At 37.4% G+C, this 25,496-nt stretch overlaps 1 protein-coding gene and 1 non-coding gene across 2 annotated transcripts in view; both read left to right on the forward strand.

The window, feature by feature from the left end:
• The first annotated feature begins 6,141 nt into the window (after window positions 1-6,141).
• Window positions 6,142-25,496, forward strand: part of Lhfpl1 (LHFPL tetraspan subfamily member 1) — a 56,580-nt gene continuing 37,225 nt past the window's right edge. Inside the window, exons 1-2 of the mRNA XM_070038973.1 lie at window positions 6,142-6,523; window positions 15,700-15,798. Coding sequence (XP_069895074.1) covers window positions 6,142-6,523; window positions 15,700-15,798 — 481 coding nt within the window. The remainder of the gene's footprint in view (window positions 6,524-15,699; window positions 15,799-25,496) is intronic.
• Window positions 12,975-13,038, forward strand: Trnaa-ugc (transfer RNA alanine (anticodon UGC)). The gene has a single exon. It is a non-coding gene; the product is annotated as a tRNA-Ala (tRNA).

The following is a 25,496-nucleotide window of genomic DNA, read 5'->3' on the forward strand; positions in this document are numbered from 1 at the left end:
ATCAGTGGAGGAATTAAAATATGCAAATTAGTATAAATGTGAATTCAATAAATTTGGGTAGAAGGCGAGCCTATATTTTAGACAAGCATCTTAGGTGGTTCTGATGCAGAGCAGTCAGGGATCCCAGTTGATTAAACACTCTAGTTGTACCTAGGTCCTAAATCCTAGTTGGAGAAGCATTCAGTCTATCTTTTTCTCATATTGACTGAATCCAGTCAATAGAGCTGGTCAACTGTGTTATATGTTATTCCCAACTGAGGCCAAGAGATTAGAGTGCTTATTGAGCAACAGTAGCAGAACAGAAGTTAGGAGGTAAGGGTGTGGGACATGCCTTACCAGTTAGTGTATGGTTGATAGGGCTTACCTACACCTTGCCAGAGTGACAGGCAAGGTGTAGGTTCTAACTAGTTGAGGTTGTGCAACTGGATTTGTAGTTAACTAATTGATCCCTGATGATAGGGGACATAGTTTACCTGTCCAGCCATAGTGAATATTAGGCTATAGATTCAAAGTTGGAAAAGCATAAGGCACATATGAGTTGGGTGAGCAGCATTTTGAGTTAAGGGAGAAACTCATAGGAAATTTAGAGAATTCATTTCAGTTCCCATATTTCCAATGCCAAGCTTTGGAGAAAGAAATTTAGAGGTTCTTTTCATACGTCCTCCAGTTTTGTGAATGCCAACTCTATTATTTAGAGTTGACCATTTTGATATTTGATGGCTCTCACTTACTTTCTGGCTTTCTAGCTATTATACCTCTATTTACTTATAAACGTCTCCAACTCAAGATGATGAGATGAAAGTAAATGAACTAACTAACCAAATACCGAACTCAATAAAGCTAATTTTGCTTATTTTCCTCTCCCAGACCAAAAAAAAGAGGAAGGAAATAGGGAAAAGGCCTAGAATGAGGTTCAATTGAAAACCAAGGATAAAGGTGAGATCTTAGGTTCACAAAGAAACAAATGGAAAATAAATTTCTTTGAGTGATTTCATCATGAGATGATTTTAGGAACAGGAGAACTTGGAAGCAATATACTGTGGAGATATCTAGAGGAGGAAAAACTTTTAAGTGGCATAGGTGGAAGAAAATGTTATGAGAAGTATGTAGGACAAGGTAGTAAAAATTTCAGGGCTATGTGTGCAACAAGGGGTAGGCTGTTTAAATAATAAGCTTGACACAAGAGGTAACATTGGTCAAAGGCATTTCTCTGTAGCAGGACTCTATGTACTAGGATCATAGGGCTGCATGGCTTCTCATTTCCTAGGCAAGTCTCAACACTGAGTATGGTGTATTTCTAAGAGTTTTGGTAACTAAACAATCTACACTGTCTATGGACATGAAGAGAAAAGCCTGTTCACATTCCTTTGCCAATAAATTTCCAGTGCCAATAAATTTGTTGTTCAGAGTCAAGTTCTGAACAAGGAGTATTATAGCCACAGTTTCCTCAGCCGTACATGTCAGTGATTCTCTTTCAAACCAATTCTAGTTTTTATTGTTATCTCACCAATTCTTTTTCCTGTACTCTGTTGACCTTAATAAAGAGGTGTTATTTCCTTAAGTTGTTCAACAAGCTCTAGAGGGAACAAAAGAGGACTGGGATTGAGATGAGTTAGAGGAAGGAGTTGGTGTGTTTTCTTCCACTAAGAAAAATTTAAGAGCAGTGTCTCCAGCTTTATTGAAAGTATGTGCCCCCATGTGAGAGGAAACAAATGAGAAGACAGACTAAATACAAGGCAATGGGATACCACAGGGACAGAGAGACAATGCTTATTTTGGGGAAAAAAGAGGATAATGGTAACCTGCGAGCAATCTAAGTTAATAAAAGGCCCTCAGCTGTAAGACAGTGACCAGATATTCTCTATTCACTTTAAGGACTCAGTCAAAAGGCCAGGCTTTAAGTTGCAGCAGAAAAGGTTCATAAATGACTAAGTGATTTGTTGACAGTAAGAGTTGTAAAGTTACTGAGAAAAATTCTAGACTTGTGTTAAAAGAATTTCTTTAAAAGTAGTAGAGATAAACTGGGGATTGGTGGCTCAGGCCTGATATCCTAGCTACTCAGAAAGCTGAAAACTGACGATCATTATTCAAAGCCAGCTTAGGAAGGAAAGTTTTGAAACTCTTATCTCCAATTAACCTCCAAAAACGCTGGAAGTGGAGCTGTGGCTCAAGTAATACAGTGCCAACTGTGAGTGAAAAAAGCTTAGGGACAGTACCCAAGCTCGGAGTTCAAGCCCCAGGACCATCACCAAAACAAAAGGGAGGTTTCTTGTATCCTATAGGGTGTAGATTGTCTCTTTCCATGAGATTATGTTCCATTGTTTAACATATATCTAAAGATCAGGGAACATGAGGATAGTGAATGAAGAGCAGACTTCTTACTTCCATCTGGTTATTACAACTTTCTGGGTGAATTCAGTGAATCTATATATAGCTATTCTCACGTGACTCACTTATCAGGGAAACAAAGGGATGGAGGACCATGAACTATCTGAAAAGGGATACTAAAATGCACTCTCAAAAATTGGTTACTGTACCATTTTGCAGGAACACTGTAGCATTATTTTTTGGTTTTTGAAACCAGTGTGCCTATTTGGACAGAAGCATACAAAAGGATTTTGGATAGAATATACTGTAGCATTGTTTATGTTTTCATTGATATAAATACAAAGAGAGTTAAGCAGTTTCTGGGAAGGATCTTTGATTATTTTGGAGGGCAGTCACAAAGGGGATTTCTCCATTTCAGGTAACAAAACTAAAAGCATTTTCTAGAAGGTATTGCCCTGTTTAGCACATGTGAATGGGTAGTAGCATATATATACAGATTCTCTATGTCCTGCTGCTTTTTCTGTCTAGCCATAGAAGAAACTGGGCTCAGAGTCATTGTATATTCAGGAAATAGTGAGCAATTAAATCTCAGAATTTGATTTCTTGATTTCATTAGGTCAAGCTTATGATACAGAAAGGTTTACATTCAAAGTACACAGTTTGAATTGGGGAGGGTTTACCTCCCACTGTTGACATCTAGGGTCACCTTTAACTTTATGTTATTTGAATGCTAGAGTCAATATTAGAGAATTAACTGTGACTGTCATTCTCATGAATGGTGCTGGCTCACATCAGCACTAGTCCCATACAGAGTGACCATCTCTTCCCAGGTTTGGAACTTCTATGATTATATTGGTGAAGGTCTCACATCCCAGAAAAATTCTGGGTCCCAGGCAAAGTAGTATAGCTGCTCAACCATGTCCTAAGTGAACTAGAGCAATACGATTTCCTAAAGTTGAAAGTACCTAATTAAAATTATGAAACACTGACTTGCCTATAGGCAAAATTAATGTGAATTTTGAGATTCTGCCTTCCTACATGTTGGCTTCAGAATGCCACTTTTAAGAAGAAATTATGGTGACAATGATTGATAGTATTAGAGTTTATTCATTAGCCTATTAGTCACAGATAAGATCAACTTTTTAAAATTGGAGTCCCTGTCCTTTTTTCCTACCATCCTCTGGATACCACTAACTGATATAATCTCTTCCTTTGTCTTATGGTCTCTGTACCCCCTGCTGATTGTCATGCTGGAAATTTTGATCTCATGGTAATGGTGTGGATGGTGGTTAGTACCAACTAGGTAGGGGTTAGTGAGGTTAAGAGTTAATACAAACTATACATACTGAGCTTTAAATACCTCATGCTCTAGTTCTATGGCTTTCCATAGTATGTCTGAAGAAATGAGCCTTCCCCTTACCTTCACTTTTCCCCATCGACCAACATTTTCTTTGAATTCTAGATGAGAAACCATGGAAAGCATTTCATTGTAATGCTATGTGGGTGATGATGTAATACTACTGGTATAAGACTGCAGGGAAGGCTACTGAGGAACAAGTGGGAAACAATGGCCCTGAAACCACTGCATACACTTGGAAAAGTTACTTGGCTTTCTGACTCTAATCAAGTCATGTGCAGTTTGGGTAGTAATACCTTTCTTATAAATGTTGAGGAGATTGTTGGCCTGAGCACACCAAATAATGGGAGGAATTGTGATAATGCAGCCAGTACCTGATTGCCAACTTTGTATTTTATTTTATTTTTACCTTTCCTCCTCATTCAGAAGTGGGTCTGTAATAGAGGGCTTCTTGTGCTTTTCATACTCTTACACAGTCCAATATAACAAGCAGAAACATTACCTCATTGTGGCCAAGCATACCTGCTTTCTAACAGCAATTACTCAAAACTAGTTCTACTTTCCCCCCATCTTGGCCTTCAATCTCTCACCACATCTTTCTATCATTCCCAGGGGACAGCTCAGAGCACTTTCTTCCCAGACCCTAACATTCCAAAGTAAGCACCTGCAATTTACAACTTCTGCTCCCATCCTGAACAAAACATGTACTGGAAAATGCACATGTATCAAGAGGGGAATTGTGGTGGAGTGTAAAATAAAGAGCATTATACTAAAAATTAAATAATTGGGCTCTGGTTTGGCCAGTGTGCCTCACTAAGCATTTACCCTTGGGCAAAGCACTTCCTCTCCATATTCCCACCTGTGAAGTGATTGGGAGCAGGGGGTAGCATTGTGTGGTAGTGAAGAACCGGCCTAGGAATCTGCAGATCAGGTTACCGGTTGTGGTGTTGCTGCTTGGTAACTGTGACTGGGAAAAATCATTTTCTCTTTGACTGGGCCAAACTCCCCCATTTGTAAAACAAGAAGGTTGGATTAGGTGATTCATTAAATCCAGCCAGTCTGGAAATTGGATGATTCTATGAAATGGATTCATTAAACAAACATGAGTTCTACTGACTGTTCCGCATCAGGCACTGTTTGATGATGCTTGTAAGAGTCCTCATGGCTGAGACCCTGACACTTTGCATATAATTTCAGCCTGTTCCTGTTAATGTCCCAGTTGGCACTATGGTGGGCTCATAAAACTTGTTCCTGTACTTATCCTACTTTGGATTCTCCCCAACATCACTGCCTATAACTTGAAGCAACGGTGATAAATCATGGAGAAGTCTCTGAAACACCCACCATCTGCCTGCTGGAGACATTCATAGTGCTGTCATCAAAATGCAGTGTGGTCTTTAAACATTCTAATAGAGGACCTGACCAGAAAGAAATGGCAGATTAATGTGTTGGGAGAGAAGTGGTTGATTTTTGACAGAGGGGGTCTGTAAAATACATTTATGTGCTGGACTGAGAAGACAAGATCTAGATACTCTTTTAGCATCTTGAATTGTAGATTACGTGTTCCAAAAGGGTGCTTGAAAGCTCTGTAGTGCTATGTGTACCTGCTACAAGGTCTAGAGATGCCTGATCCTTGTTTGTTTTTGAGACATGAGAACCTTTCTTAACTGTATCCATAAAAAGGACTTACAAGTTTTTCTTTATAACCAGTTAGCTGCCACTGGTTGGAAACTTGCCTCCCATTTTGAATGTAGGAAAAGTGATGCTTCTCAGTGGAAGGTAGACTGTGCAAACAAACTAGATTTTTTTTACCCTACCCATTTCAATTTGGCCGAGGTATCCTTGGGAAAAGCTCACAGTAACAGTGTAGAACATCATACCTAAGTCAAATGGAAACTTCCTGTAACACAGTGATGAGTTTTCCTGCTTTCTTATCACTTTGATAGAGACAAGCCCATGACTTGTCTTCCTTTCTCCATCATTTATGAAAACAACTTTGTTCTTGACCTTTTCAAGGTATTGCCTTCTTCCAAGGCTCCAGGCTGGAAAAGTTGTTTAGATGGAATCCCTAAGGACCGCCAGTTCAGGATTACTTTCATTCAGACTCTTTACACCACTACTTTCATGTTGTGTCAAGAGTTAGGAGCTGGCTTGTCAGGCTGTATTTATATTGGCAAAGTAGTCACTAATTCAGTTCTGTGATTCTTTCATTGCAGCAAAGTGACGATAGATCTTTGAACCAGACAGAAGAAAGGTGAAAAGCAGAATACCACCAGAACCCAAACGGTCTTTGAGAGAATAATGTTATCAAGAAGGAAGTGCCAAGAGGCACATAAATGCTCTACAGGATTTACGAACCAGATGAATAATAGTATGACAGAGCCTACATTGTAACTTTGTACATTCATTCCTTTGAACCAACTCATCTCCCCATCCCTACAGAGAAAACTGTGACCATGCGGAGCAGCCTGACCCTGGCGGGAACTCTCTGGGCCTTCCTGTCCCTTATTACTGCTGTGGCCAGTTCTGCCAGTTACTTCCTGCCTTACTGGCTCTTTGGATCACAGCTAGGGAAGCCAGTGTCCTTCAGCTCATTCCGGAGGTGCAACTACCCTGTGAGGGGAGAGGGGCACAGTCTGATCATGGTGGAAGAATGTGGGCGCTATGCCAGCTTCAGTGCCATCCCAAGCCTAGCCTGGCAAATGTGCACAGTGGTGACAGGTGCTGGCTGTGTTCTGCTGCTCCTGGTAGCACTGGCTGCTGTTCTGGGCTGTTGCATGGAGGAACTCATCTCCAGAATGATGGGACGTTGCATGGGAGCAGCACAATTTGTGGGAGGTAAGATAGTGTCACTGGGTTTGACTAAGTTGGGAGCTTTGGGGTAGGAGAGGAGGTGAGGACTGTGTCTTTGTGGAAAAATCTACTTTCATTTCTTGCACTTTGTAACTACATGAATGGGGACTCTTCTGAAATTCCTACTGTAATACTTCCAAAGTGCAACCTATAATAGGATTTATTCAGAGCCAAATTAGTTAGTAGGCAGAGTTTGTATATTTTGTTTAGACTCAATTTTGTCACCTAAAGGTACCTGTTCAAGAACATTATCCCAAAAGTTATATCATTATCTCAAAACAGAAGAGAGCAGAATAGTAGTCATTGGAGATTTGGAGAGCAAGGGAGGAGTGAGACAAAAGAAGTTGAATACTTGCTATCCTGAAACAAGGATACAGGTTGACCCATTGTAACAATGAGATGTACAAGACACTATGTTGAAAATGAACTTTACAACTTACAGGGAGGGGTCAGGAAGGAGTTGGGGAGGTAGGAAGGGAAGGGATAATAAGGGGAAAACAAAGGAGAGGCTAAAAATGTTCAATAGGAAATATACTCATTACCTTACTCATGTAATTGTAACCCCTCTGTACAGTATCTTTACAATAAAAATATTTTAAGAAGTACAGTTAGATAGGAAGAATTAGTTCTGGTGTGTTAGGATACAGTAGGACAATGAGAGTCAACAACAATTACTTATATACTTTATGAATTTGTAAACTATAACTAGAAGAATTGGAAGGTCACCAAGATACAGAAATGGTAAGTGTTTAAGATGATGGAAATAGTAATTACTCTTATTTGATCATTATACATTGTATACATGGATCTAATTACCCCAGTGTACCCCATAATATGTATAATTGTTACATGTCAATTAAAAACAAAACAAAAACACCCCCTTCATTAAAGCATTCACAGTTCAGCAAAATTCATGGTAATAAAACAATTCTGAATGCAAAATAATTGAAAAAAATACCATCTAGTTCTGCCTTCAGGTACCAGCAGCATATATTCTAGTGTTAATTGCTCCTATATAAACTTGATCCACAAGGGCCTTGCTCTCTGGCAGTTTTCTTACAAGGCAGTAATCTCATAAACACATGCAGAAAGATATAAGAAATACATCTATAATTGTAAAATTCTGGGTACCAAAGGATATTGTAGATAACTGCTTATTTGGCCTTAATTTAAGACATCTTTGTCGCACAATCATTAAGTAACTCCACCCAGATTTCTTGTGTCGTTGATCTACCCTACTTTTCCTTTTCATGATTCATCTTCCCTTAATTTTAGTGCAGCCAGCTTCTAGCTATGGGCTAGGGAAGAACAAAATGCAAAATTTGAACATTGTGGGAAGAGCATTAATGTGGGCAGTTAAATTGGAACTGTCTGAAAAGAAAAAAAAATAAATTTAAGCAGACAGGCAAATGAATATTTGAATATTTGTGGTATTTTACATACCTACATGGGGCAATGGGCAAAGTGCTGGTAGATTCTCCTGCTGAAGTTTCCTGATAGTTTTGGAATTACCATCCAATTCATTAATGCTATCATTTCCCTTAGCATCATTATGTGAGCAAATAGTCAGGAAACTTGGATTCTACTTCTGTCTCATTGACATAACCTTTCTTGTATTTTACTTCGTTAGAATTTGTTCTCTGGAAGTGCAGTTAAGAACTCAGTTTTCTTTCTTCTGTCCAGTGACTGCATCCAGGTAGCACTAAAGTGAGATTAACTTAAGCAGTGAGGTTCTCAACTAGGGCTGTTTTTTTTTTATTCCCTCTTCCTACCCCAGAGGGCAGTTGGTAACATTAGCAGACACCTTGATTATGAAACTGTGAAGAGGGTGCGACTGACATCCAGTGGATAAAGATGAAGGAGTCCACAACATTTCCTGCATTATTATTGGTACAGGAAGAATACATCCCTTCACTCAACATCAACATATGCAGTCCAAAATGCCAACAGTGCCAGGACTGAGAAAACCTGGGCAATGATAACATGATCTCCTGGCCCACTCACTGTGTCAGTTAAGGTGATGCATTGTAGGTTTGCGCTTAACTTAGACTCATTATAAACAGCTGAAATTTGTGTTACAATTTTAGCCTTCATCCCCTCAGAATTTTCTTGCTGTAGCTCATGATTTTCTTTTTTTATAATTTAATTTTATTGTCAAAGTGACGTACAGAGGAGTTACAGTTACATACATAAGGTAATGGGTCCATTTCTTATCAAATATTGTTACTTCCTCCCTCGTTTTTTCTAGTCACACTGAAAACCACAGTTAGATTAACTTCCTCTTGAAACCATAGTACCAAACAGGATGCTCATACTATTCTAAGCCAAAGATTTTATTTCTCTTTGCAAATTTCATGAGTATCACAAATGAGTATTAGGATTACTTATTGCTTGGATGCATAGCAATTTTAAGTATACATTATTTCAGGAAGTGACACTTGATTGACAGGAAAGAGGAATGGTTCTCACAATTTGTATTTTAAGCCCTAGAACCTAGCTCAATGCCTGGTACAAAGTAAGTATTCATTAATGGTAGAAAGAAAGAATGGCTAAAGCCAAAGCACTAGCTAATGTATGTTTGGAAAAGGTGTACATATAAGACCTGGGTTAGTTCACATCCTTTTTGTAATTTCCAAACTTCTACATAGGTGTATTAGCATCATGAGCAATGGTCTATTTCAACAGGGGAAAGACAGCATACTTCATGCACATTTCTAAGAGTTTCCAGAAAGAAGTGGGGAGGGGCTAAGTAGTCTGCAGGTCCGAAGAATAGCAGAAACAACTTTGATCAGGCACATACTTCCAGCTCCCTTTCTCTGTGAGGCTTGGTTAATAAAACCTGTTAGTTCCTCATGGACACACATTTTATCTCTAGAAACTAGAAAGCATTGAGGCAGGATGTGAAAGGGTAATGAGGATTTAGACACTCCCAGGATGAGTGGAACAGAACTTTGGTTTAGTGGCAGGTGTTTTATATATACACACACTCACATATCCACACAAATACTATTTCAGTCTCATATGATTTGGTCATCCTATATTCCCTGAGACTCTTACTCAGTAGATTATCATCACAGTGTTTACATTTAGGTAAATACCTTTGAAGTTCAAGGAAAAAAATCTCCTTTGGCAGTAATCTTAATTCAGGAAACACTGCCAGGTCTATCCTGAGGCAGGAGAATGCTATTAGGATAGATTGCTAGACTTCTGCAGCAGCCCCATTTGTAAACAGCTAACTAATAGCCATTTCTGATTCTGTGTTAGGAAAGAGTGGCTGTCAAAGTTACACATATGTGAAGGAATGGTGGACTGCTTGACTGCACCATATGGAATAATGAATAATTGAATAATGGCACAAAACCATTACCTATGGCTCATTGGAGATCTTGGGTCTGACTTCAGAGATGGACTCTTTTAGTTACAGGAAGTCAAACCCAGGCAGTTTTTGGAGCATCATGGATAAAAAACACACGAGAAAAGAACTGTGGGGGTTAAGTTTAAGTTTGCTGTTCTGCTAAGGGGAATTGATTTTGTTGCTTCAGGCCTGGCTGCTTCTCAGCAGCCAGAGCATTAACTGAAATACATCAGGGGAGGAACCAATTTGTTTCAGGTCTGGATTATCTCTGCCAGACCCCAAACCACTGAAGAGATGGAGTATCCATTAAGAACTACCTCCTCCCTCTCCTGACTCTCATTCTCTGGTCTGGCAGCTGCCCACAGAGATGAGTGGTGGGAAATGGGAGAGACAGGAAGAAATAAAGAGCTGCTGGCCTGAGTCATACTCAGCAAGGTGACCTGATGAGGCCCCTGGGTCCTATTTGCTCCACCTGCAGCTGGTCCATCTGGACAAGCCTAGGGTCCAGAAAGCCTTCCACTGGGACATTTATGCCCTTCTCCAACCGGTGAAGGAAACATCTGGCTCAGAGATTATTTCAACCCTAGGGATGCTGAAGTTTCCAACCAGCTGGCGCCCAGTTCTTGAGAACATAGCGATTATTCACATTCCCCTGTATATATGCAGGATGATTGTGAATTATACTCTACCTTCAGTAAGAGCTAAACAAAGAGGAAATACGTGAGAAGTAAATATAAGAAACTTTTCGTCAAGAAAAAAGTACAAGATCTTGGATCAGGTTACTTGAGGCATGCCAAGAATCATTTTGGAACAGTGTATCAGAATCACCTGGAGTGCTTATAAGAACATGAACACCCCCACCCCCACCCGACCACAACTCTCCAGTTTCCATTTCCATTCTCATACACACAGCAACAGGTAGAAGGCTGCATATTTTTCCAAATATCCCCAGTGCCTCTCATGCACATACAATGCTCACTTTCCCCAAACCGAGAGAGTCACTACCTTGGATATTGTTTGCTTGTTTGTTTGTTAAAAGGACAGAATTGAACATATCTAGACTAGAACCAATTCTTTTCTCTCTGTAAGTTTCTGACACCCCATGTTTCAAGCTGAAGCAAAATTGTCACTGCAGATAACTGAGAACTTGACTTTCAAAATTATGCTATTTTTCTAAAACCTATCATCTTTCAGTATATATACACAGAACATGTAATGACAAAATCTGGGTAAATAGCTTTTCTGCATCTCATTTATTAGTTGTATGAAATGAGAACATTCAAAATATAACATTCAAACTACTTTTGAAGAAGACAATGATCATTGTCACTATATTTCACTTCCTGTGTAATATATACCTGTACTTATTCCTTCTATATAGATTTAACTATGCATTCATTTTTGTTTGTTTGTTTTTCTCGGTCATGGGGCTTGAACTCTGGGCCTGGGCACTGTTCCTCAGCTCTTCAGCTCAAGACAAGTGCTCTACCACTTGAGCCACAGCGCCACTTCTGGTTTTCTGGTGTTTTATTGGAGATAAGAGTCTCACAGGCTTTCCTGCTCGAGCTGGCTTTGAACGGTGATTCTCAGATCTCAGTGTCCTGAGTAGCTAGGATTACAGGCATGAGCCATCAACTCCCAGCTCTATGCATCCATTTTATGTGAGCATTTAAAGAAAGTCATTCATTAGTCATAGAGCATCTGACATTTTTTTATTGTGCTGTTTGTTTTCTGGACTTTAACTTCTGAACTCCTACACATTAATTCCTTGTTCCATATGTGGCTGCCAAATATTTTATTCCTTTCTGTTGGCTGTCTCTTTATGCTAATGTCAGCCAGAGACTGATTCTCCTGGATTGGTACAATAACTGTGTAAGATAGAGTATCATTATTAGCTCCATTCTAAAAATGAGAAAATTGAGAGCAGAGATCAAAGATCTTACCTGAAGTCATGCCAGGTCTAGGTGGTGGGGTTGGAATTTGAACTTATATCTAGGCTTATTCCACAACCAATTTTCTGAAGGCATAGTTTTGTGTCATCTGTCCAGATTTAATGCCTGTAAAATCCTCAATGTTTGTTAGAAATATTCTTAACAAGATATTCATGCCTGGATAATTGTCTTTAAAAAAAAGATTCTTTAAAGGTTGAGGAACTCTGAGTAGTGAGAAAAAGTGTCTGGTCATTCAATATTTTTCTGTCAGAATCTCAACAAACACACCCATAAAGGAAAGGGTTAGAATAGGTAATCTCCAAAGGCCTTTTCGTCTTTAAGGTTCTATGACTATCAGATATTTAGAATAATTTTCAAGCCAAGCTGAGAAATCGCTACAGAATTTTTCACCCTAGGATAGTATGGGCAAAGGCAATCTGTTATGTAGGCAAAGAAACCGCTGAAATAGATATGTTTATTGAGTATTATGTACAGGGTACTAAGGATATACAGTTGAAGATAACTATGGCCCCAAACTTCAACGAGCTCACATCTATGAGGAAAACGAATGACAAGTTATTTTGAAGAATATGTATTACAGGATGGTTAGTAACAGGGGTAAGCAGAGTGTGCTATGAGATCAGTGAGAAACATATGCTTTAGCCTGAGGACTAAGGGTAGTGAGAGAATACCTCCTGGTAGAGGAGGAAATCTCTGCCCTGATCTAAGCAAGGGAGCTAAAGGAGGGAGACATTTGCCTAGCTCGAGAAGTCAGAGTTTTTGCCAATCTGAGGGATCTGAATGTGGAGGTTGGAAAGGAGAACCCATGTTATTCTCTTAACCTGTATTATTTCCTCCCTAGCCTGTATGGGAACTCTGTCTCCATTATGTCTATCAACCACAAATATATAATGTGGCAAGAATTTCCAGTTTTTTCTTTAACACATTTTCTTTATTCTGGCCTATCTCCTTCTCCGATTATAGGATTTCAGTTTCTCTATGGGATAAAACATAGGTATTGTTCTATTGTCACAGGACAAATTCTCAATCCTAGAAAGGTCTTTGAAGGACTAATTTCATATCCTGAGAGACTAAAAGACAGACAAGAATGCATTCTAATTTTAAAATTTTCACTGAAGGGAGCTGGGAAGGTGGCTCAGTGGTAGAGCGCTTGCCTTGCACGCATGAGGCCCTGGGTTCAATTCCCAGCACCACATAAGCAAAAAGCCGGAAGTGGCGCTGTGGCTCAAGTGGTAGAGCACTAGCCTTGAGCTGAAGAGCTGAGGGACAGCGCCCAGACCCAGAGTTCAGGCCCCACGACCGGACCGAAAAAAAAAATTTACAAAAATTTCACTGAAGGGAATTTGCAACTTTTTTATAGTTATTCATTTACTTTCCAAATCCTTGTTACTGTCACTAAGTTCTTTCAATTTAAGTCTTTCTTGGTATGCTGAATGTCATTGTCTTCTGTGGCCTTAATGGGTAATGAGAAAAAACTGCTTGCCATATGGCAGGTAAGCATGGAGGCCACATTAAATTCTTCCCTATTTATAGTATGTCTGATGGCACAGTGGGTTTATGAGCTTCTTATAATGTCCATGGAATCTTCATCATTGAGGAAAGAGGTGAGGATGAAGTGGGCAGTGATTGCCCGCTTGATTTTCAGAAGTCTGGATCCCACAAATATGCCATCCTTTCCCCACTGCTCAAGTACTCTGGAGCAGTTCTTACCCATTAATTTCTGTACCCACATTCATGGCCCCCAAGTATAATAGTCTTACAATCAAATTTTATTTTTTTCATTGCAAGTAGCAGAGACTTACTTGAGTTGTCTCAATGAAGAAAAAAGAATTGTTTTCCAATTTTAAAAATTCAAATTGGAATCCCATCACAAAGGGCAACCTCCCCTTTTTTTCTAGCTCTTTCATGGATAGTAAGCAGGTTTTGCTTATGATATGTCTGTGTCTTGTCACTTTTCTCTCCCTTCTACCAATTAGTTTGCTGAGTTTACTCAGAACTGATATTCACTTGTAACTGGGATTAAACTTGGTTTTAGCTTGACACCAACTTTATTCTAACTCCTGTTTTTTGAACTTCTTATCTGTTAATTAAGTCAGATATCTCTCTTTCTCTCTATATCTCCATCTCTTTGTTTTTCTGCTTGTGTTTTTGTGATAATGTCTCAATCCATTTGATTCAGTTTCTCAAATTCTAGGATTATGGTTGTACATGCCTATACCTGGCTATGTTTTCTTCTTCTTTTTTTCTTCAAGTATAGGACTCTGAATTTAGGGCCTCAGGCTTGCTTGTTGACTACTTAAGCCATGTTTCCAGTCTGGACTTTTGTTGGTTAATTGGAGATGAAACCTCTTCTGCCCAAGTTGGCTTCAAACTTATCTTCCAGGTCTCAGCTTTTTGAATAGTTAGAATTACAAGGCAAAAGTCGACAGTGCCTGATTCTCAATTATGTTTCTTGATCAAAATATGAAAAAAATAAGAATTTGGTACAACTTTATCTCATTATACCAGATTCAATGCCATGATCTATTGCAAGGTAGAAAACATATTTCATCTGACATTAATGCTTGGTCCAATTCACTTTGGCTAATGATAGGATGGAGGTCAAAGGCTATAAAATATGTAATTCTAGGCACCAAGAAAGAGCTTTGACATGATGCAATTGCTCTTAGAAGACAGACCAATAATGCCCCTGAGTTTCCAAAGAATTCCCTGTAATGACTAAATGACTAAAACTAAGGGAGGTGGGTAAAGGCAAGAACAGAGAAAGGTGTTCAGTGATGGAAAAGGAACTTTAATTCTGCTGGATATATTTTTTATGGTATTGGGACTTGAACTCAGGGCCAGGGTGCTGTCCCTTAGCTTTTCCCCTCAAGACTGATGCTTGGCCACTTAAACCATACCTCCACTTCTAGCTTTTTGCTGGGTACTTGGAGATAAGACTCTCACAAACTTATATGTACAGGTTGGCTTTAAACTGGGATACTTAGATGTCAGTCTGAGTAGCTAGAATTACAGACTGACATGAGCCACATGTGCCGGGCATAGTAGGAGCCTTATTTTACAGAAGGAGAAATTAAAGCACAGAAAAAGATTGAAAATCAAGTAATTTGTACAAGATTATGCAATAAGTGGCAGAGTCAAACATTGCCAGTCTTTGAAATGATTTTTTTAAGGAAGAGGACACTGCTCACCAGGGCACAGAGGCCTACACAATCTGTATTTGTTACACAGATTTGTTTGGCTGCTGACTCCAAGTTACAAACTCATGACCTACTTCCAGGTATTAGAGGTTTAATGTTACTTAAAATTGTAAAAAAAATTGTAAAAAGATTGAATTTTAGAAAACACTCATGTGCTCGTTTTTTTCTGAGTAAATAAGACCAAGTTATAAGAAGTTAGAGAAATCAACTTAGCCTTGTATGTTATTGTTTAAAATATTTTGCCTAAGCAAGGTGATAAATTCCTATAATATAGGCACTTAGGAGGCTGAGTTAGAAGAAGAATGGTGAGTTTGAGGCCAGTTTAGGCTATACAAAGAGACCTTGTTTCAACAATGACCCACCCCCCAAATACATTATCTGAAAAATGCGTATTATTCAGTCGCAACTTCCAATTCTGTCTTTTCTTTAGTGCTTTCATTTCCATTGTCTAATGCACTCTACTACCTATGATACACCAATTCCTTTGGAGTGGGCAGAATCAGAAATTTAGAGTGAAAGGAGATGGTAAAATCTGCATGGAGGAAGCAAATTTGGGCTGAACTACTCTTAGAGGGGGTGGTAAAATGAAGAAAAATGGTTACTTTTCTACATATATATATACGGATATATATATATATATCCTTTCATTTCCAGGACTGCTGATAAGCTCAGGCTGTGCGTTATATCCTTTAGGATGGAATAGCCCAGAGATAATGCAAACATGTGGGAATTTCTCCAATCAATTTCAGTTAGGTAAGGTGGACTAAGCTGTTTTCAAAAGTTCTTCTTTGTTGTTATTTTTGCTTGTTTTATTATTTCATAAGCAGGCCTCTACTTGTTAGTGGTACTTTGCTTGAATTTCTCATGCCATTGTGGAAGGCTCTGGTATGGCCAGACATACCTGACTCTTTCAACTCATGGTATCTGGTTGTTAACTTCTACATTCTCAACTATGTGCACTACTTCTGCACTTTTACATAATTCTCTAAGTAGTTTGTGGCAATACAATCTAGAAGGATTGAAAATAACTGCAGCTGGGCACTGTGGCAGATACCAATAATTTCAGTACTCAGGAGGCTGAGCCATGTTTGTAGGAAATAATTGTTCTCTGTACAAACATGAAGGCAGGTCTTTATGCAGGATGTGATAAGTGTGAACAATGGAATGTCCACTGTTCTTGATTCAGGACAGAGCTGATTAGAGAATATAATTGTGCCATAAGGGAAGAAATGAGAATATTATGGTCCTGCTAGCTGGGCCAGAGAAAATGGAAAATTTAACACATTTCTCCTACTTATTGTTAGATTTATGATTCAACTTTTTAAAAATGCTTTATTAATTTAAGTAAATCCTTCAAACCTTTGATAACATGTTATTCCCCTTCAAGTAGTGTAGGTATGAAATAAAACAAACAAAACAAAAATTAGTTACTTTTTTATATAATTACTTTAACCAACCATGTGCTTTTAATATATATCTATATACTTTTGGACTTTTCTCACAGAAACCTCCAATAAACACATGGCCCTTTTTATGATATACAAATTTTAGCTTCAAAATATTCTGAGGATGGGTTGTGGTGGCTCATACCTGTAATACTAGCTATTCAGGAGACCAAGATCTGAGGGTGGAGGCTCAAAGTCGGCCTAGCAAGGAAAGTCCATGAAACACTTATCTCCAAATAATGGTGGCTCAAGTGATAGAACACTAGCCTTGAGCAAAAAAGCTGAGGGACAGTGCCTAAGCCCTGAATTCAAGCCACAGGACCAGCAACACACCGCCCCCTCCAAACCCCAAACCATATTCTCTGAGGAATTAAAAAATATTCCTTGCCAACCAAATCCTAATTTGAACACGTGAGACTATTTTCTTTGTTTATAAAATTTAATGTAAATATGATTATATTTCCTTGCAGAAATATTAATATGTTAATTATACTATATCACATTAAGAGAGGAATGTGTTTTATATAATATTTAACACCATATTCTAATTCAAAAGTTCTAAAATACAAAACACATTGGCCTCCAAGGGTTTCTAGTAAAGGATTGTAAATATGTTTTCTGTGAATACATCCATTGTTCTGCCTTAGCTAGAATTTTATTGTTTTATCTTTCAAGAACTAGTTTTAGAATTTACTTTCTAATACCATCTGATCCTTATTATCTCACAATAATAATCCAAACTATATTATGTAAGTTCATAATGTGTATAAAATGCATATATTATGTCCATGTGTTAACATTCATATTAAATCTCAAAATAAAAATGGTTTTATTTTAATGGATTACTAGTACACTACACAACAGATTACAAGTACACTCTATAACTAACCTAATTGAATAAGGCTGATACCCTAAATTTATGCAATAAAATTGTTTCTTTGTGCAGAACATATAGCTATAAATAAAGCAATTATTTTATAAACTAAAAAATACTTAACATGTGACTAAAAAATCCACTCTCTAAAAGTATACAATCAACGGTTTTTAGTATAGTCACAAGGTTAGGTAACCATCATTACTTTCCAATTGCAAAGAATTTTCATCAGCATAAAAGAAATCTCTTACCTATTAGTAGTCTGTTTACATTTGCTTGTCTGCCCAACCTGGAAACCACTGTTAATATGGACCTACCTATTCTAAATATTTCATATAAATAAAATCATGCAGCACATTACTATTTGCAATGTAAAAATATTTGATTTTGAAGAAATGAGGAGCAAAATATACAGAGATGCAAAGTTGTCACATTGTTAAAGTTCTTTACATATTCAAAGCTCTATATATTTTTCACATATGTGACATGCAGTACATTCTTCCATTCTGCAGGTTGTCATATAACATTCTTGGTGTCATTCTTTTGAAGTGCATAAATATCTAATTTTGATGAAATCTGATTTACCTATTTTTTTATTGTAAAGAGGGGCTACAGTTACATGAGCAAGGTAATGAGTCCATTTCCTATCAAGCACTGTTACCCCCTCCTTTGTTTTTCCCCTACCATACCTTTCCTCCCTGCATCCCCAACTCCTCCTTAACCCCCCCCAAAAATTTGTAAAGTTTGTTTACATTGTTCTAATTTGGGGAGGGGAAGGGAAATAACAAAATGCTGAAATAAGGATACAGCATGACCCATTGTAACAACGAGATGTACAAGACACTATGTTGATTTACCTATTTTTTTTCTTTTGGTATTTATGCATTTGCTCCCATAGCTAAGAATGCATGGACTTATGAAAAGTTATGGTTTTTTATTTTTTATTGATATATATTTTGTTGTAAAGATACTGTGAAAAGTTATGCTTTACCTCATTTTTTTGTGTATAGTTCTGTGTGAAAGTCTGACTTTATTATTTTGCATGTGTCTATTCAGTTATTGAAAAAACAATTATTTTCCTCTATTGAATGATCTTGGTAACTGTACTGAAAAGCAAGTGCCTATAAATGTAACTGTGTACCTGAGCTCTTGATTCTATTCCACTAATCTGTATATGCATCCCTAGGTCAGAACTCAGCTGTTTTGACTATCACAGATTTTTTTTCAACATTTTATTGTCAAGGTGATGTACAGAAGGATTACAGTTACATAAGTAAGGTAGTAAGTACATTTCTTGTTGAACTTGTCACCCCAAGTTACCCCCCTCAATTTTCTCCCACTTTCCCTCCTCTCCACTTCCCCCCAATTTTACAGATAATTTACAATATATTGTCTTGTGAGTATTGCTGTTGTATTGGTTTCCCCTTGGTCTTTGTCTCACCATTTTGTTGTTCCTCTTCCTTCACTAATTTAGAGAAATGCATATAAAATGCCCAGGGTACCAAAATCAAATACAGCAACAACAAGGGATAAACCATAGGGTGAAGAACACACAAAAGAAACAAGACTTCCTTATCGAAGATTAGATGGCAATAGGTCTGTGAGTTCATTTCTGGGTTTTCAATTCTATTCAGTTGGTTCTTAGGTCTCTTCTTGTGCCAGTACCAACCTGTTTTGATTACTATGGCTTTGTACTAGAGTTTGAAATTTGATATTGATATTCCTCCAGCACTGTTCTTTCTGTTAAAGATCATTTTTGATATTCGGGGTCTTTTATTGTTCCATATGAATTTTTGGATTGCCTCTTCTATTTCCTTGAAGAATGAGGCTGGAATATTGATAGGTATCGCATTGAATTTGTAGATAGCCTTGGGAAGTATTGCCATTTTCACGATGTTGATCCTTCCAATCCAGGAGCATGGGAGGTTTTTCCACTTTCTAAGTTATGTTTTGATTTCCTTTTTCAGGGTTTTACAGTTTTCATCATAAAGGTCCTTCACCTCTTTGGTTAAGTTAATTCCTAGGTATTTTATTTTTTATGGGGATTACGAATGGAGTTGCTTTCCTGATTTCAGCCATACTTTTCTCATTGTTGGCATACAGAAAAGCCATTGATGTTTGAGGGTTAATTTTATACCCTGCTACTTTGCCAAAGTTTTGAATCAGCTTGAGTAATTTGGGAGGTTTCCCTTATTTGCAATTACTAGTATATGTCTGAGACAAGCAAAAATGGTCAGATAAGTTGATGTTAGGTGAAATGAATCCCAAGATAAGGATTCAAATGTTTTTTCTTTCTTGTGATTGTTTCTAACATATTTATAAGATGATTTCTTTGTTGCTTTGTATGACCCTCCCCCATGGGATAACCTCTGTTTTCACTGTATTTGATGTTGGTATAATTTGTGAAGGGGAAAGGAAAAACAAATTATTTAAATAGGGATACAGGTGGACCCATTGCAACAATGAGATGTACAAGGCATTATGTCGAAAAACGAACTTTACAACTTTGGCCGGGGGTGGGGGATGGGGAAGGAAGGAGCGGGGTGGGAGGGGAGTGGTGGGGGGGCGGGGAGATGGGAAGGGATGGGAAGCGAAACAAAGGATCAGGCACCAATGCTTGATAAGAAATGTACTCATTACCTTGCCCATGTAATTGTAAACTCTCTGTATGGTATTTTCACAATAAAATAGAAAAAAAAAGAAACAAGACATCACATAGTACATTAAAAACAACAACGACAAAGTAAAACCTCTTATGTCCATGTCTTGGAGTTCATTTCACCTAGCATTATCTTATATGGTCATATGTACATAGCTATTGAGCTATTCTGCTCATCTGCTAGGATTATCCTAGGCATATACTTCTTATTACAAATGAGGGAAACATGGGACCTATATTTCTTTGAGTCTTGCTTATTTCACTTAATATGATTTTTTTCCATCTTTCCATTTCCTTGCAAATGGGGCAATGCCATTTTTTCTGAGGGAAGAGTAGAATTCCATTGTATTTATGTATGTACATGTATGTATAGATAGATAGATAGATGTACATTTGCCACATTTTTTTTGATCCATTCGTCTACTAAGGGACCATAGAGGTATCATAGATTTATAGTGATGAAATTGAAAGTTCAAGTTATTGTATTTCAAAACTCTTTTGACTGTTCTGAGTCCCTTGTATTCCCATGTGTACTTTATATTCAGCTTCTCAATTTCTGTACAATCCAGTTGTTGTTTTTGTAGGTATTGTGTTCAATGTGTAGATTCGTTTAGGAGGTATTTTCCCTATAATTTTAAGCTTTCTAATCTATTTACATGAGATGAATTTGTATATACTTAGGCCATGTTTAATTTGTCTCAACATATTTTATTAACTTTTTTCATTTCTTGGGCAAAATTGATTCCTAAGTATTTTTAGTTTTAATTTTTACATTAATACATTTAATTATATTGTTATTATCTTTAAGTAGTTGTACAAAAGAGTTACCATTGAACACATCTGTTTATAAGTACAGTGCCTCTTGATCAATATTACCCCTTCATAATTCTCCCAACATCCCTCCCAATCTTATCCCTCTCCTTAATTTTCCTAGGTTTATAGGATATACATTGACTATTATTACTGTATTTCTCCCCCTCCCTTTTTTGGACAATTTTTTTTGTCGGTCATGGGGCTTGAACTCTGGGCCTGAACGCTGTCCCTCAGCTCTTCAGCTCAAGGCTAGTATTCTACCACTTGAGCTACAGTGCCACTTCTTCCCCCTCCCTCTTTTTGACCACACTTTCATACCTTTCAAATACTAGTTTTGTGGTATTAGTTTTGTCAAATTGTGAGCTAGTTTTCCTAATATTTAAATTTTTAAAGTTTAATTAACAAGTAATTATATATTGTTTACTAGTTACAAGATGATGAGATTAGACATGTGTACATTATAGGAAGAGTAAATCAGGTTAATTTATACACAAACATTTTCTTCACTTTATTTTTGCATCACTATTTTTTACTATATATATGTATATTATATATGCATATATGCAGGTGCTAGGGCCAGGGTGGTTTCTCTTAGCTTTTTGTTCAGGGTTTAGGTGGTTAATGAGATAAGATTCTTGTGGATTTTCTTACCTGAGCTGGCTTTGAGCAATGGTTCTTATATCTCATGCTCCTGAGTAGCTAGGATTGCAGGTGTGAGTCACTGGTGACTGACTGAATTTTTATTTTTACATATTTACTTTGTAGTCTTCAGTCTTGCTGAATTCTCTTATTAATTTAATGCTTTTCTTCTGCTGGTCTTGATGCTTGAACTCAGGGCTTGAGCACTGTCCCTGAGACTCTGTTTGCTCAAGGCTAGTGTTCTACCACTTTATCCATAGCACCACTGCTGGCTTTTTCTGTGTAGTTTTTTGGATATAAAAGTCTCATAGACTTTCCTAATTTAATGCTTTTCATTTTTTAAAATACTTTTTTCTTATTTTTAAAAATTTGATTTTATTGTCAAAGTGATATACAGAGGGATTACAGTTATATAAGTAAGTTAATGAGTACATTTCTTCTCAAACATGTTTCCCCCCTCCCTCATTTTTCTTTTTTTACATTTTATTTTATTGTGAAGACTCTATACAGAGGGGTTACAGTTACATGAGTAAGGTAATGAGTACATTTTTTGTCGAGCATTGTTACCCTCTCCTTTATTTTTCTCCCTAATTTTCCTTCTATTTTCCCTCTTCCCCCAATCCTCCTTCAAATTGTACAGCGCAACATATTGTCTTGTTAGTGTTGCTGTTGCATTGGTTCCCCCTCTGTCCTTTGTCTCACCATTTTGTTTTTTTCCTCTTTCCTTCCCTAATTCAGATAAATGTATATACAATGCCCAGGGTACTAAAATCAAGTACAGTGACACCAGGGGATAAGCTATAGGGGGAAAACACAAAAGAAAAAAAAAAGAAATCACATAGTACATTAAAAACATCAACAACAAAGAAAACTTCTTGTTTCCATATCTTGGATTTCATTTCCCTTAGCATCATCTTATATGGTCATATGTATATAGCTATTGAGCTATTCTGCTCATCTGCTAGGACTATCCTAGGCATATACTGCTTATTACACATGAGGGAAACCATGGGATCTATGTTTCTTTGGGTCTGGATTACTTCACTTAATATGATTTTTTTCCAAGTCTTTCTAGTTCCTTACGAATGGGGTGATGCCATTCTTCCTGATGGAAGCAAAGAATTCTATTTTGTATATATACCACATTTTCTTGATCCATTCATCTATTGAAGGGCATCTGTGTTGACACAGCAATCCCACTCCTGGGCATTTATGCAAATGACCATAAACAAGGCCATATTAAAGCTACCAGCACAACCACGTTCATTGCAGCATTATTTACCATAGCTAAGATATGGTATTTAATGCTTTTTTTTTTTTTGCTTTTTTTATTTTGAAAATACCCTACAGATGGGTTACAAATACATGGGCAAGGTAATGAGTACATTTCTTATCAAGCATTGTTGCCTCCTCCTTTGTTTCCCCTTATCATCCCTTCCCATCTCCACCGCCCATCCCCCACCCTCTGCGCCAAAATTGTAGTTCTTTTTTCGACATAATGTCTTGTACATCTCATTGTTGGGATGGGTCCAACTGTATCCCTATTTAAACAATTTGTTTTTTCCCTTCCCCTCCACAAATTATACCAACATCAAATGCAGTGAAAACAAGGTTATACCGTAGGGGAGGGACATACAAAGCAACAAAGAAATACCTTATAAATATGTTAGAAACAATTGCAAGAAAGAAAAACCATTTGAGTCCTTATATTGGGGTTCATTTGGCCTAACACCACCTTATCTGACCGTTTCTTCTTGTCTCAGACATATACTATTTATTGCTTTTTAAATGGATTTCCTAAGATTTTCTATTTAGAAGATGTGCCATCCAAGAATAGAAAGTTTGAGTTCTTTCTTTCCAATCTAGATGGTTTGTGTTTGTTTTCCTTGAGTACTGCCTTTCAAGGATCTCCAGGATAATGTAAAATAGTATGAAGAGCAGAAATTCTTCTTTTAATATTGGTCTTAGGGGTAAAGCATCTGTTTTTTATCATTAAATATTATTGCTGTCAATCATACCACAAATTTTTTTTCATTTCTTCTTTTACTTGAGTACATACACCTTATTTATTTCTGTCTTATACTGTATAACTTTCTGATCTTCTAGTACTCCTCCTCTAAACATCCTGGAGAATTATTTTGTGAATCCTTCAACATAAAAAAGAATACCAAGGCCTGCTTTAGTGAAGCCTCAGTGCTCCCTTTGCAGAACTACCTTTGAATTCTTCGGGCTTTTTAAATAATTTCCTTCCTACATTGTCTGTCCATATTCTCTAATTTCATGTCTCCATAGTAGCACCTTTCTAGTGAATATTGAATGTAGTGAAAACCTGTTCCATCCTTGATTCTTTGTTAGCTGGCCAAACATATACAACTCTTCCAACTACACTAACAGTTATTTGTTTGCAATGAATAGCTCCAGGAGTAACAGTAAGACATGCATTATAATTTGAGGATCTCTTATGATGTATCAGAAATGACATACTTAGGAATATCAAAGACAGAAATAGGGTCTTTCTCCTCAGACATTTCTTTATCACTATAGATGTCACTATAGTGTGGAAGTATCATTACCACCTGTTAGGTATAGTAAGGATGTGTGAATGAGATCATTGAAATGTCCTCTGAATGTCCAGTGTGCATAGAATTGTCTCTTTTTCCCAAGGGACAGCATGGTGCACTGAAAGATCATAGGCTTCATAATTGGACATCTCTGTTGACATCCAAGCTCTGACAACTAAGTAGTTAGACATGGGCAGTTACTTTATAGGATCTTAATGCACTTACTACTATTACTAGTATCAATGTAAATGCATAACAATAAAATATATATGAAAACATTTACTACAGCATTTGACTCAAAGTAAATGGTGCCTCTCTTGGAAAGATAGCAGTCATTGTGCTAAGGTATAGACTATCAGTTGGTGGCATTCCAACACTACAACATGCTCTGTATTTTTGAAAATGAGATGCCCAAAGACAAAATCAACCCATACATAATCCATATTAAAGGAGCAAATCTTTCTACATGACTTTCTTGAAAGAGATGAAGACAGTACAAAGGAGAGTAGATGGAAGCATCGTCAATTCGTTACAGTATAACATTGCTCACTCGGACACACTGACAGTAGGAAGAAGTCCTCTTCAATTACTCTTTCCACAAACTTCCATTACAGTTTTTAGTCCTAATTTGAATTGTTAAAGATAGAACTTGTATTAAACCCCTAGTATTGATGTATATGTAGAGCTAAACATAACCACAAATTTACCCTCTTCCCATAAAGATGCCAAGTCTGTATCCAATCCCTGATCCCCAAATCTGGGTTGGCCAATAATGGCTTCAACCTTAATGTATTTAAATCTCCTTAAAGTTCATGTTTCTCAATGCCTATCTAAATATTTGAGACAAGAACTATGTTGGATTTTAGAATATTGGGGGATACATATGACAATGCATCTTTGAGTTGTGACCCAAGTTTCAAAACAAAGTTTATTTATGTTAGACACTAACACACACACACACACACACACACACACACACACACACACACACACACACACACACAGAGCTTGGAATTTTTTTAGTAGTTAATTGGAGATAAGAGTCTCTTGGACTTTCCTGCCCAAGTTGACTTCAAATTATGGTGCTCAGTTCTCAGTCTCCTGAGGAGTCAGGATTATAAGTGTGAGCCACCAGCACCCAGCTGGCCTCTCACATAAGTTCACTTGGAATTTTTTCACTTTTGTCTTCATGTGCTGCTTACAAAGATTGCAGATTTTGGAGCATTTAAGCTTCAGATTAAGAAAAAAGATTTCTGATTTTCAGATCATGAAAGCTCAGCCTATACTGAACATAGCACTTTAGGAAGTTCAACTATATTTATTTGGAGTAGAAAGTTAAAAAGTAAATACACTGGAAAAGGAAGGTTGTACATGAGCATTCCATTGTCTTTGTGTTATTTAATGCTTTACATTTCACTTAGAGAGTGACAGATTTCTTTCTGAAAAGGACTGAGTGATGC

The sequence above is a fragment of the Dipodomys merriami genome, unplaced genomic scaffold (genome assembly GCF_024711535.1).
Source record: "Dipodomys merriami isolate MVZ:Mamm:240054 unplaced genomic scaffold, mDipMer1.0.p SCAF_3, whole genome shotgun sequence".
NCBI lineage: Eukaryota > Metazoa > Chordata > Mammalia > Rodentia > Heteromyidae > Dipodomys > Dipodomys merriami.